This window comes from Salvelinus namaycush, chromosome 27, assembly GCF_016432855.1.
Source record: "Salvelinus namaycush isolate Seneca chromosome 27, SaNama_1.0, whole genome shotgun sequence".
NCBI classification, from domain to species: domain Eukaryota; kingdom Metazoa; phylum Chordata; class Actinopteri; order Salmoniformes; family Salmonidae; genus Salvelinus; species Salvelinus namaycush.
Window position 1 is genome coordinate 36005791 of NC_052333.1, and position 13098 is coordinate 36018888.

At 40.1% G+C, this 13098-nt stretch overlaps 2 protein-coding genes across 2 annotated transcripts; both read right to left on the reverse strand.

Moving 5' to 3' along the window:
• Window positions 1-2238: 2238 nt before the first annotated feature.
• LOC120022225 (riboflavin transporter 2-like) lies at window positions 2239-5262 on the reverse strand. Its single transcript, XM_038966107.1, has 3 exons — window positions 3718-5262; window positions 3423-3546; window positions 2239-2607 (listed from the first exon to the last, which is right to left on the reverse strand). The coding sequence occupies exons 1-3, from the start codon at window positions 4713-4715 to the stop codon at window positions 2398-2400; spliced, it is 1332 nt and encodes a 443-aa protein (XP_038822035.1). The 5' UTR covers window positions 4716-5262; the 3' UTR covers window positions 2239-2397.
• Window positions 5263-5885: 623 nt separating this feature from the next.
• On the reverse strand, window positions 5886-13098 carry slc52a2 (solute carrier family 52 member 2). The gene is made up of 4 exons (XM_038966108.1): window positions 12813-13098; window positions 11737-12592; window positions 11372-11495; window positions 5886-10651 (listed from the first exon to the last, which is right to left on the reverse strand). Exons 1-4 carry the CDS (start codon window positions 12940-12942, stop codon window positions 10442-10444), a joined length of 1320 nt encoding a protein of 439 aa, XP_038822036.1. The 5' UTR covers window positions 12943-13098; the 3' UTR covers window positions 5886-10441.

A 13098-nucleotide genomic window follows, 5' to 3' on the forward strand; every position in this document is an offset into this window, starting at 1 on the left:
GAGTTTCTTAGAAATTGATGAGAATGGATGGACTGTATGTGGGATTGTGAATTTCCTTGTTATAGTGATGTGGTAGTGCAACATGAGTATTATATTTGCTGTAAAGAAATCAGGGCCAGGGAAAGATGAGATGCTCCCAACCAAAAAGTGTGCCCATAGAACTGTCCACATAACTAATATGGTTGTACATGTGTTACAACCCTACAACTATTTTACTGGCCTTAAAGTAAAATTATACAGAAAACCTTTTAAAACAGTTTAGTTGTTCCTACGCGTGTGCTCATGCTATCTGCTGCCAGGCTAGTACATCCAATACGGTACCTGTGTACTCAAGGAATACGGTATGCCTGTTTCAAAGTAAAACGTTTAATAGTATAGGTGGCAATAGCCTTTTGATGTTAACTAGAAAATGTCAAGAACCGAGATGGTTTTTCTTTTAGAATATTGGACTTCGTGACATTTTATGGCACCGTAACAGTTTAGTTGACTACACTTGAATATGTTTAGTATCTTGCTATAACGTGTAAAATTCATTGTATTGCATATAATATTTGACCTGTTTACTCAAGCAAAACTGTTTGCCTGTTCAAAACAAGTTGAATAGAGAAAAGGCGGTATTCGGGGTACTTTTGATTGCGATCTAGAATATAGCTAGAATGTTGTTCTCTTTCTGAATAATGAACTTTGTGGCCTTTTATGGTTCTGCATAGCCTACACATTTTAGTTGACTGTTCTTGAATATGTACAGCTTGTTGCTACCACCTGTCAAAGCCGTTCTGAACACTGCAATATATGAATTAACTGTAATAGGTTTACAGTATACTACAATACAGGGCGGTAGGTGGTTAGAGCATTGCGCCAATAACCAAAAGGTCGCTGGTTCGAATACTCAAGCTAACAATGTGAGAAATCTGTTGATGTGCCCTTGGCTAAGGCACTTAACTCTAATTTGCTCAATGGTTGCCGACCCTGTAAAACACCACATTACACTGCACCTATCAGGTGTATGTGACAATACATTTTTTTTGTTTTTGTTTTGTCAATATACTTAAATGACTTGTACAGTATAAGAATAAACATGTGATTTCTAAATGAATCAGGTTGAAAATCATTATCTGAATCATACAACCAGGCCTGATGTTTAGTCAGAAAAACTAAACTAACACCCGTGTCTTTCTAACTAGCACTGATGGCTGCTTTATTTAGGAAAGTTTTTCTTACAACGACTGTGATGTGTCTTACCGAACTACCTTAAAGTTAAATGCACTGACTAAGTCGCTCTGGATAAGAGCGTCTGCTAAATCAGCAGTTCGGGTGCCCCCCCCCAAACATTTTTTTGTCAGCTAACTTTTATTTTTTCAGTGTTTTTTTTAGCCAATGGATAGTAATTTTTGAGTCACTCAAATATCACATGAATACACTTTAGACATGGCAAAATGTAAAGAATTGCAAGAAAATTTGCTAAAATGTGTGGAATAGCAGGAATAAGCTGCGCCAGGGGGGGACGTGGGATATTCCCCGATGCGGGGGGCCCAGAGTGAAAACGTTTGTGCAAATTTTTTTGGTTTAACTTTTTACAAATGTAACATTTATTTAACTAGGCAAGTCAGTTAAGAACAAATGATGGCCTACCCCGGACGAAGCTGGGCTAATTGTGCGCTGCCCTATGGGACTCCCAATCACGGCCGGATGTGATACAGCCTGGATTCGAACCAGGGGCTGTAGTGATGCCTCTTGCACTGAGATGCAGTGCCTTAGACCGCTGTGCCACTCGGGAGCCGAGTAAACAAATGACCAAATGAGTAAATAAATGACCAAATGTTAAGATTGCTACATAAATCACTGAATTCCTGTGAAAGATTATCCACTGTGAGAATGGCCCATTCAAGACTGTCAGACATTGATTTGTCAACATTAGATTAGGGCAACCATAATAGTTGACATAGCTAATCACAAGTCCATTTATTCAATGGCGTCTGCTGCAAAAACACTAGGCTTTTATCTTCCGGAGAGCTGAATGTTCTTTCTATCTACCTGGTATGTGCTACTCTCTAAAGGTGCTTATTTGCTGCCTGGTATTATTTGCATGCACTGACAAAAGTCCCTAATTTTACTATCCACAAGCTGCTAGTGTAAAGTGAAAAGAGGCTCTGACGGTAGCTTATCAATAGCACCAATGTCACATGACAAGATACTTGGAGGGTGTTGTCCAAATAGTAAATCACCCTGAACCTTATATAGGGTATACCTTACTTTACTATGACAAGTTGGTTGAATTCTGTTCACCTCACTAGTTAGTTGTTCAATTGCATTTTACTAATGAAGTACACATGCTTCGGAATAATTAATCAAATATGTTTCTCAGAATATGCCTGGATCATCGTTGTTTAGCATAATTTAAGGGCACTTTGTATTACATGGGTCTCCTGATAAAAATAAACTATACACACTGACCAAGGGAAACATGGTGACTGCACCCATGAAGGACCCCAACTGCACCATTGCTCCACACCACACGAGGGCACTGTGGCCCTCATCACGGAGGATAACTCCAATGATCACCTTAACATAGGACAAAGTGAGGATGAAGAAGATCCAGGAGCCCACCTGAGATAAGGGACAAGTATAACATTTAATTCCTCAATCCATTGTAATGTTTACCATATACTGTATGTGTAATAATTATTTCTATGAGATGTAGTCCTCTAGGTTATGCTTTCATCTGTAGCATAGAACTACAGTGGGGTCTGAAATGATTGACACCCTTGATAAAGATGAGCAATAATGACTATATAAAATAAATAATCCACATACTGAGCTATAGGTTTTTTTTAAAAGGGGAAATTATATTCTTATACTAATACAATTGCTCAGAGAAAGAGATTGTTTAACTAGTAATATATATTTTTCTCAAAAAGGTAGTTGTCAAAACTATTGACATCCCTGAAGATTCTTTAAAATAAAGTAGTCAAAAGTTCCGTATTTGGTCCCATGTTCGTAGCGCGCAATGACTACATCAAGTTTGCGACTATACAAACTTGTTGGATCTATTTGCAGTTAGCTTTGCTTGTGTTTCAGATTAATTTGTATAATATAAATGCATGGTAAATAATGTACTGCGTCATTTTGGAGTCACTAATTGTAAATAAGAATAAAATATGTTTCTAAACACTTCTACATTAATGTGGATGCTACCATGGTTACGGATAAGCCTGAATGAATCGTGAATAAACAATGAGAACGTTACAGAGGGCGAGGTTAGCATCTCTTGGTGGTACGATCTTTTACCCTTTTTTTGTCTACAATATACAGTAGCTAAGTATTTTAATTATTTATTTTATAGTCTATTGCGCATCTTTATCAAGGGTGTCAATAATTTCCAACCACACTGTACATTGTGAATTTGTGTAGTGGAAACGTACAATGAGGAAGGTTCCTGAGGTTTCATTGACCAGCAGAGGACATGGACTCAGCACTGCCATGCCTATAATGTAGGCTCCAACCCCACTGCCAAACAATGTGAGAGCCCCCAACAGCAATAAGGACCTGTGACAGGATGACAGTAACATTATCAGTATTAGTGGGTTAGGAGGTGCAGTTTAATAAAAGTCCCATTTTGTTGGCCATAAAATAAGCCTACATATATTAAGTTGATAATGAGTAAATTAAATAACGATTCATTCATATTTATTGGAAATACATTTGAACAAAACTGACCTGGTTGGGAAAAACATGGCAATAAAGCAGGCTAGAGGGTTGGACACCGCAGCCATGGTGGCCGATAAGTGGTAGGCACTGTTTCCATAGGGCAGACAAGCGTAGGACTGCACTGAGGGAAGCACAACGTTAGTCAGTCCATTGACCCAGGCCAGGATGAAGAACATGTACAGCACCTGTATCCGGCTGTACGTCCCGGTCCCAAAGCAGCTTTTGGGCTTGATACCAGACTGTTTGATCATGGCCTTCTGCTCTGTCGGGTTCATCTGAGCTGCCTCGCCTTTCTCCAGCACCCCGTTAGGGTAGCGGGCATTTGGGTGTTCTCGGGCCACGGCAGGGTGGTAGTTCAGAAGGATGAAGGCTCCCAGGCACACCAACATCATGGCACCGAGGAAGAAGAAGAACACCCCAGCTGAGAAGTTGGCCGGCTGGTAGTGAGCCTGAAGTTCGTAGATAAGACTGACTGAGCCAGTGTCATTTATCATCCGAGTGCAGTTGTTACAGTGGACCACCCCCACCCCCTGGATCAGGGCTACCAGGGCGGGTAGCAGGCCACTGACACCCTCCCCCACAAAGTAGGTGGTGAGGTACTGGGGCTTCAGACGCATCATAAAGGGCAGGAAGGTGACAGAGGAGGTGCAGTCCACAGTGGAGAGGAAGAAGGTAAGGAGGAGGAGGGCCACGCTGCGAGGGACGCCCGCCACCACCAGCGTCTCCTTCCAGAAGAAGGCCAGGAGAAAGCTGGCCACCATGCCCAGGGAGATGATCACATAGATGACCACTGTCTCGTTGAGCACCCCGGGGCGGAAGCGGTGCATGAGGGTGATGAACAGGGGCCCCACGTTGGCCATCTGGATGAGGACGGATAGGTAGGATGGCAGGTACCAACCCTCGGGGATCTGGGGCACGATGAGAGGCAGCTCTACCCATAGTCCGTTGATAGACACCCAGGAGCCCATGCCAAACAGGCAGGCCAATATATGGATGAAAAGTGACATTGTGAATCTGGGAACTGAACACTGGTGTGCTCGGAAGTGGATTCTAGAATGAGATAGAAATAAGTGTTAGGGCAGCATAAAATACAATGAAATGAACACAGGTTATATTTATACTTTGCCTGTTATTCACAGAAATGTACTTTACGTAAAGAAAAAAAGCAATGTGTTCCAATGTTGAATTGATGCAAATCCAGAACAACGGCCGACAAACACACGTCTCAACCACATCTATTTGAAAAGGAAACTCACTCACCCCGTGCAGCTGGTAAGGAACACTCCTTCCAGCTTAGTGACTTATTCCTGTGTTTACTCAACGATTGCTCTGGTATGTGACATTTAGTACCCCCAAAATCTAAAAAGTCTACTTGCCTCGAATCTAAGTGTTTTTACTTTCTCCACTGAAATGCAGGTAAACCAACTAACGTCTTGTAACAGAACCACGATGTTATTAGTTAAAATGCAGGCATGCATTAACCATAAAAGTTATACAATTGTGTTAGTCATCCGATACACATGTCACCTTAGTTTAATCCCTTTTCAGCTAAGAAAATACCAAACACTCTTTCCTGATAGTTATTAATTAGTCAGCTGAATATATTTAGGAGCTAAGTGGCTCAACTCATTGACAAGAGTCTACTTCTGGTTATGTAAAAAAAAATACATGCCAAATGATTTCACAGATTTCACAGGATTCAATCCAAGGTGTTACAGAGCGGTGTAGTGCGCTGCTCTAGAAAATGCTGTGGATTGAATCTCGGCCTTACATACACACTTTTAAAACATTGGGTTTTGTCACTAAGGGTTCAGACAACGTCTTGTCTGAAGGTGTGTTGTAAAAACGTTATTTTACTGTTGACAGATATTGGCCACTTAAACCTGTAGTGTCATCTGGGAGAAGAGTCTTATCAGTTGAAGCTCTCTGCTCAAATTCATTACAGATTCTTACAAGGCTACAGATGTGAAATAACAAATGATTATGTAAAAAAATGCTTTAGTGGAAATCACTTTATGATGCTTCCAATACCGAAAGACCTGCCCAGTATACTTTATGACAAAGTTAATTGGACACTGTCACATTTCCTTAATTTACTTCAAATATCACCATGAAGCAGCCAAAAGGAATCATTGGTTACTTATACTGTAAAAGTATTGCATAACTACTACGAAAACATCTGAGCAGGATATTGTTTATTGACAAGGAAACCGTTAACAAGGAAACCAGCTTGCAGCAGTGTCTTTGATCTGGTACAAAAACAACTCAAAAAGGAATGGAAAACAATTATAGGAAATTATTTTGTTACAGCTTGTCCTCTTAAGTTAAAAGTAAGAGGAGATAAAAGCAAGACATTGAAACAGATGTCTCAGACTTTCATGTCAGCAGAAATAACATTTTCAGGTAAAAAAAAAAAAAAAAAATCCTAAAAAGTAGACTACACATACATGAAAAAGCATGCATCGCAATCATAAAATATATTCCATCCATTTAAATGATATGTCACACCTTTGCAAGTGCACAAAGTAAAACAAAAAGATAAGAGTACAGATTGTTCACTTCATTTTTAAATAAGTTAACAGTAAGAAGAGGACAGCATGCATCCGTGCACATATACTCACGTTGGGTAGACAGCAGAGAGTTCAGTCAGAGGTTCTGCAGAGCAGAGAAGCCAAAGTCCTATGCACTGAAGGATTCCTCTGAGTGAACCTGGGGATTATGGCCCCATTCCTTGGTGGGTGTGCTGTTGTCAACCAGCCAAGACACATGGTTTGTTCAACACCTGAGTTGATATTTCATCCACAGTTCCCTCAATAGGCACATTTCAGGACATTTTTTCCATTGAGACATCCCATGTAATGGTTTACAAGAATTACACCAACACCATGATTTTCATTGTTTCTTTTCAACTTATGGCTGAGTCAACACATTCTTGTATCTAAGCATTTCTCTAATTCTCCCTAAGGAGATCAAGGGAACTAAGCTAAGCTGGAAGATGGAAATACAGTAGAACTAGCTAAGGCTTAGAATGTTTTGTTTTTCCCGATATACACAAATTCCATTCATTTCTCCAGAGCACATTTTAAAATGAGTTTTAAAATGGTTTGATCTTGAACTTTTGTTGAGGTTATACTTGATTACTTTCTCATTTCACTTTGGTTCACAAACTGCTTTACAGAGAAAGTTAAATTGGCGACGATCTTGAAATGCAATCCATAACCACAGTAACAGGTGAAAAATTAACCAAAGCAATAAAGCAAGCCAAACAGTGATTTAACTTTATCTACATACCGACATCTACTGGAATGTCGACCAAATTACACTAAGGACGAGGCAAAACTGTCCTGAATGTAACAAAACAGATCGGAATAAAATTCCAGAGGAAAACATTATACGTACTGAATGACCCAAACAAGTATCATCAATGATAATGTAGGCCAAAATACCATCCTGGTTAAAAAGCACGTCAAATGCATTCATATATTTCGATAACTCTTCTGTAACATTTCCTGAGAATGCATAGCAACAGGATGAGACCTGCGCTTTGCATTAGGGCTTTGTTCACCCATAACAATGCAACTTTAGTCCATAGAAGGCAATTCCTGTGAGGAGTAATAATGAGTCTCAAGAGGCAACAGAAAACCTGCTACCTCCACCCATCCTGTCATTTGAGCCAAGTAGTAACTAAATTTGCCATATTGTCAAAGCTTACAAAACAAGTAGCTATTGGTTGGAAGTCTCTCATTGGTTGCAAATCTCTCATTGAGATTGAATCATTTTCCTGAGTAGGTGACTTGCACTATGTGGCGATTCAACATCGCATTCCGAGGAACAAAATGTAAGATTCTTCAACACTCCTATTTTTTTATTATTCCAAACATCCCAAACTTCTAATGTCAATTGATTTTGAGTGACCATATCTGAAAGGCAGTCAAAAGGATTGTTCACACAGCGATCTAAAGATAATTAGCTGATTGTCAACAAAATATGACTTAGACTTAAGACAGGAAAGATTACAAACGGACACATATTTTTTTTTTTTACGGAAATGTAAAATCAGTGCCTGAAAAACTAGTTCACCTTTCATTTCACATTAAAAAACATATACAAAAATGGTTATATAGTAAATGTATAGTAAAATATTGTCGCCATCTGACAAAAACCTTTAACTCCGTTTTTGACTATTTGAATTTTTATTATACAAATTATTGAAAGCAGTAACTTCCCTCAATGTATATTTCAAGACTAAGGCCAAGAAAGTGTATTCAAAATAGCTTGATGTCTCATAATTGTACTCTCGTTAATGGGAAAATAAGGTATTTTTTTCCTGAACAGGTTTTCATCAGATAGTGACGATATAAACATGACTAAAGAGTCAAGACTAAAGAGTCAAGGCATGTTGGACCGATACTATTTCTATATTGTCAACAAAGTCTATAAATTCCATTGAGCAGCAAGTTTTCCAATATTAGTCACTGTAGGAGGTACTAAGGCGTAGCAGATTTTTTTTAATTTTCTTTATTCCTTCCAAAGCTGAAATCACAAAACCCCTTGTGTCTCAGTCATGATGTGTTTAGTAGGCTAACTTAGGTCGCATTTACATTATCAGACTTAGCACTGGTGTTTGGAGGCTTCAACATTACCGAAATGTTTTAGATAGCAAGATAACATTTAATTTATCTGAAGGAAGGCTAACATTTGGCATTGCATTTGGAATAGTTAATCATTTTTAAAAAATGGTCACCAAAAAGGATTCAACACCAAATTACATGGATGATAATACGCAACAGGAGACGAAGGCATTAGTAGAAAGAAACAATCACATTGTGTATGGAGAAATAATCTGGAGGGAAATAAACAAGTAATTGTTCATAATTATCCGGACAACACAAAATAAGCTTCAACTAGAATCTCTCTGGAATGATGATTCTGACATGGCAGACAATGACATGCCAAGTGACAGACATGAGGGAAATGTAAGTATCTCCTAGAGCAGGCAAATTATGAGATTATGAGGTAGAACAGAAAAACAGCAGTACTCTGGACCTCCAGGCTTGGATTAAAACTCCGCTGTACTAGAACCATAATGATTGGCTACACAACAGTGCATGGTAACAACCCCACTCAGCAGCAAAACCAACTCATATTTTTACTACAGCACTCAGAACAAAATTGTGTATAATCAATTACAAGTTATATTCAACTGCTCCAATAGTAAATCAAAACTTGAATGTCAATATACTAAATGGCTGCCCTTGATTTTAGCAATGTGGGAAAAAGTGGATTTGGGCAGCATTTGTATTAAAAATAACAAGTAGAGGACTAAAATTAAACATTTCAGTCAATGGCTGAAAGTGAATAGCTTCCAGTTACATTTTAAATATTTTAATGGCATGGATAAAATGATTTACTTGTATCCGATGGTTAGCTTTGGATAGGTATTTGTACTTGAGAAACTAGTATTTAAAACATGTCTATAGCTAGGTTTCCATCCAATTGGTGACAGATTTTCATGCGAATATTAAAAAAAAAATGCATTAAAAAAAAATACAAAAAAATTCCACCAGTGGTATGTTCCACCAAACAGACTTATTACGGATAAAAAGAGGTGCGCACACAAAATGTACGTTTTCATGCAAAAAATTAAAATCTAAAGTACAATGGATTTCCATCGCATTTTCAAATACTCTAAACTCTCAGATAGTTGTCACAAAAACTTGCGTTAAATAGCAAATGTGCCTATTCTGGTCTTTGCACGTGCCAACATTCGGCAGATACGGTGCGGACAGGCTGTCCACATGAGATGATTATGGATAAGAGCGAGAATCTGTTAAATTTGTCAAACAACATTCAAGCATCGACCATCATGTCACCTGAATAAGTAAAAGCATCAAGATCACCATGCACTTTCACCACCCTGTGAAGTTAATAATTTATTCAATCTGTAGCTTAATAAACTGCACGGTTTCTCCAAGGCGTAGTGGGAGGACCACACACCATATCATCACAAGTTTACTTCGATATGATGTTTGTCAATATTTGCCATTTCTCGCGTTATTAATTTTAGACACAAAGATCCCACCTTGTCGAACTAGGAAATTATCTGTTAGCATTTATAAAATTGTACCGACCTGTCCTGTTTCCATCACAGCTGTCGTGATTTAAAAAAAATATGATATGACTTTAAATCACATGAAAGCGGTGGATGGAAACGTGCTTTTTGAGTTTCATAGGGCCACTTTCCAAGTCAAAGATTAAGCCCTGTCCAGGACTCTCTGCATTCTCTGGAGATTCTCCATTGAGCACGCTTTTTAGTCGAAGACTGGGCTTATTCTGTCTCTCTGAATCTGGCCATTAATGCGTTTGTTTCTTACTCCTAAGGCCTGGGGACAGCCAAACTGGATGAATGGGTGTTATTGATTCAGTCCCTGATTAAACAAGACTTGTCACATGATTTAGTGGAAAAACATACCAGTAATAGCAGCTCCTTCAGCAAACCAAGAAACTAGATCAATAATTTTAAAAATCCCTTGCGGCACTGCATCACAGGCACTTACATACCCTTAGCCAGGACACAGCAACTCAATGCTCCCATTACCCCTGGAATGCCTTTCCTCAGCCCTTACAGAACGGGGGGTTCTGGGGGGGCATCAACCCTTCTGGGCCTGGAAAGGGTGTTCCATCTTCCATCCCTGACGTGATCACCCAGCTAGCTGTGGTTCCTGGTGCCTAACTAACTGCAGTTGTCCACACAGTCCTGAGACCTTGCAAATATGTGGTAAATGCTGACCAGGGGGAACATGGAGAGGGCTCCTATCAGTGAGCCAGCCTGGATGAAGACGCCGCACCACAGCAAAGCAGCATGGCCAGCCTCGTGGAGCAGCGTCCCTATAACTACCTTCAGGTAAGAGAACAGACCAGTGAAGATGATCCAGGACACCACCTGTGTAGAAACAGAGAACTGTCAGTGTGTAAATCGTTCGGGTTAGATACTCTAAATATGCTACACATTGTGTTGATCACACCAGACCTGGGTTCAAGTGCTATTTTAATTACTTCCATATACATTTTAAAGTAAAGCATTTGGATTTTTTTTCTTTGAAAATAGAAATAGTTAAATATTGGAATGTATTTTGGTATGCATTTACAAATACACTTGGAAAGTACTGGCATTTATTTTCAAATGCAAATATTAAAATACTCCCATACATTTGATATCAAGTCTGTTTGATCCTAGGGTTATTGGAAATAATGTATTTGGAAACAATTATTTGAAAATAGTTTTAAATAGCAGGTTATTTATAGAGAATTATATAAAAAGATACTTTAAAATAGTTCAAATAGAAGTAGTTGATTTGGCAACACATTATTTGAAAGCACTCAAATACACAGAACACAAGTATTTAAATGACAAATACTTAATACACATGTATTTGAACTCGGGTCTGGATCACACCTAATTTAAAGCGATCTTAAAATTTCCTCATTACAGGTACACACACACACACTACACAAAACACTGGCAACCCAGGAAGTGAATGCACTTCAAGACAAAAAGTTGTCATTATTAATAGTAGCCTCAATCAATGTTGTAGTGAACAAGGTCCACAATGTTAGCACTGACAGGCCTAGTAGTTAATAGATGATGGTTGCAATAACTTACCACCAAGGATACACCAGCAGGGCTCCCCAAGAGAGGAGGGCAGGGGCTGAGCACTGCAAGAGCCATGAGGTAGGCTGCAAAGACCCCACCTGCTACAGACATGAAACCAAGACCCACAGATGACCTGCAACACAGAGAGGAAAAACGCACCCACAAGTAAGATCTCCTGATTCAACATGAATAAACCATGTACAATTATTCCAAACCATATCTAGGCCTAGTGTCCGTCCATATTTACATTATAATATTCATACATCAATATGAATATTTCTATCAATCAATTACTGTACATGAGGGTGCAACACACAACTGTGGTATTGGCCTACACTCTAATCATGCAGTCTAACTCCGTCATATCCACTCACCTGCAGAGGACAAACATGGCCACAAAGCAGGCCAGTGGGTTTGCAATGTTGCCAAGGACCACAGAGAGGTGATAGGTCATGGTGCCATAGGGCAGACAGGAGAAGCTCTGGACAGAGGGAAGGACTCCGTTGGTCAGGGCGTTGGACACACCTAGTAGCACCAGCAGGTAGATATTGCGTGGCGTCCAGAAGGTTTGGACCGGGGATGCTTTCTCCAACTCCACCTGGTCCTCAGACAACAGTGTTCCTCCATTCTGGAGCGGGTGGGTCTCCTCCCCATTGTCCTTTGTCATCACCATCTCAGGCTCTGGGGTCTCCTGTAATGCTGGCTCTGTTATTTCTCTACACGTCAAAGCCATGAAGCAGAGGGCTGAGATTGTCAGCATTACAAACAGGAACCAAAAGAAGTCCTGTGCAGGGAAGTTCTCTTCCAGATAGTCTGCTCTTACCGTGCCATTCTCCAATTTGCACTCCAATTTCCCCACACCCTGCCCCAAAGCCACAACACATGGGAACAGGGCACTGAGCCCCTGGCCAACAAAGAATGTGCGGATGTATTGAGGGGGGTAGCGGAACATGAAGGGCAAGAAGGTGACATTGGACGTACAGCAAACCAGAGCCAAAACGAACGTGAGCAGCAGATATGGGACGGATCTCACTTCCCCTGCCACAGTGGCCACATGTGACCAAAAGATGGCTAGGAAGATTGATGCCACCACTGCTAGAACCTGGTTACTGTGGATGACCAGGCGCTCGTTTAACTGTCCTGGGGCACAGTGATGCGTTATGGTCACAGCAATCGGACCTATATTCCCAAAGGCTATCAGTACTGACAGATAGACCGGCAGGTTCCACTCTACATATAGAAAACAATGGTCAGTGTCAATCAGAATACACTGCCGGATTAAGTTACTGTCTTTTAGCCTAGATTTCATGCAACAGTGTCTGTACTCAATAATAATACTGTAAAAGGACAAAACAGTATTTCTTATAGAACGGTATAAACGAAGAGGGCACCATGCATTGACAATGAAAGAACACGAAAAAAGAAAACATGTTTGGAATCAGATACTGACCTTCAGGCAGAATTCTGACAACCACGGGTAGCTCAACCCAGAGACAGTTGACGGAAATCCAGGAACCCATACCGAAAAGAGCCACAAGGACGTGAGTAAAAGCGGCACTGTTCCACCAAGTACCCGCCATTTAGCCGCTCTGACGAAGAAGACAGACAAAATGTACGTTATGTATCGTTTGAAAAGTGGGGCCGATGTCTTATGGGCACGTGCCCTTCCTTATTAAAATGTCAGCCAGCAGGATCTTCGAGTTGAGTAAATGCGTCCGCAGAAAAAACATCTATGA

What these genes read in the sequence shown, in the direction of transcription:
- LOC120022225 (XM_038966107.1), bottom strand. Translation starts at nt 4,715, where the DNA reads ATGTCACTTTTCATCCATATATTGGCCTGCCTGTTTGGCATGGGCTCC. An exon ending in GCCATGTTTTTCCCAACCAG is followed by an intron (nt 3,547 to 3,717) that starts GTCAGTTTTGTT and finishes ATCCTGTCACAG; the next exon opens with GTCCTTATTGCTGTTGGGGG. An exon ending in CCTCAGGAACCTTCCTCATT is followed by an intron (nt 2,608 to 3,422) that starts GTACGTTTCCAC and finishes CCCTTATCTCAG; the next exon opens with GTGGGCTCCTGGATCTTCTT.
- slc52a2 (XM_038966108.1), bottom strand. Translation starts at nt 12,942, where the DNA reads ATGGCGGGTACTTGGTGGAACAGTGCCGCTTTTACTCACGTCCTTGTG. An exon ending in TGTCAGAATTCTGCCTGAAG is followed by an intron (nt 12,593 to 12,812) that starts GTCAGTATCTGA and finishes TTCTATATGTAG; the next exon opens with AGTGGAACCTGCCGGTCTAT. An exon ending in CTGCTGGTGTATCCTTGGTG is followed by an intron (nt 10,652 to 11,371) that starts GTAAGTTATTGC and finishes GTTTCTACACAG; the next exon opens with GTGGTGTCCTGGATCATCTT.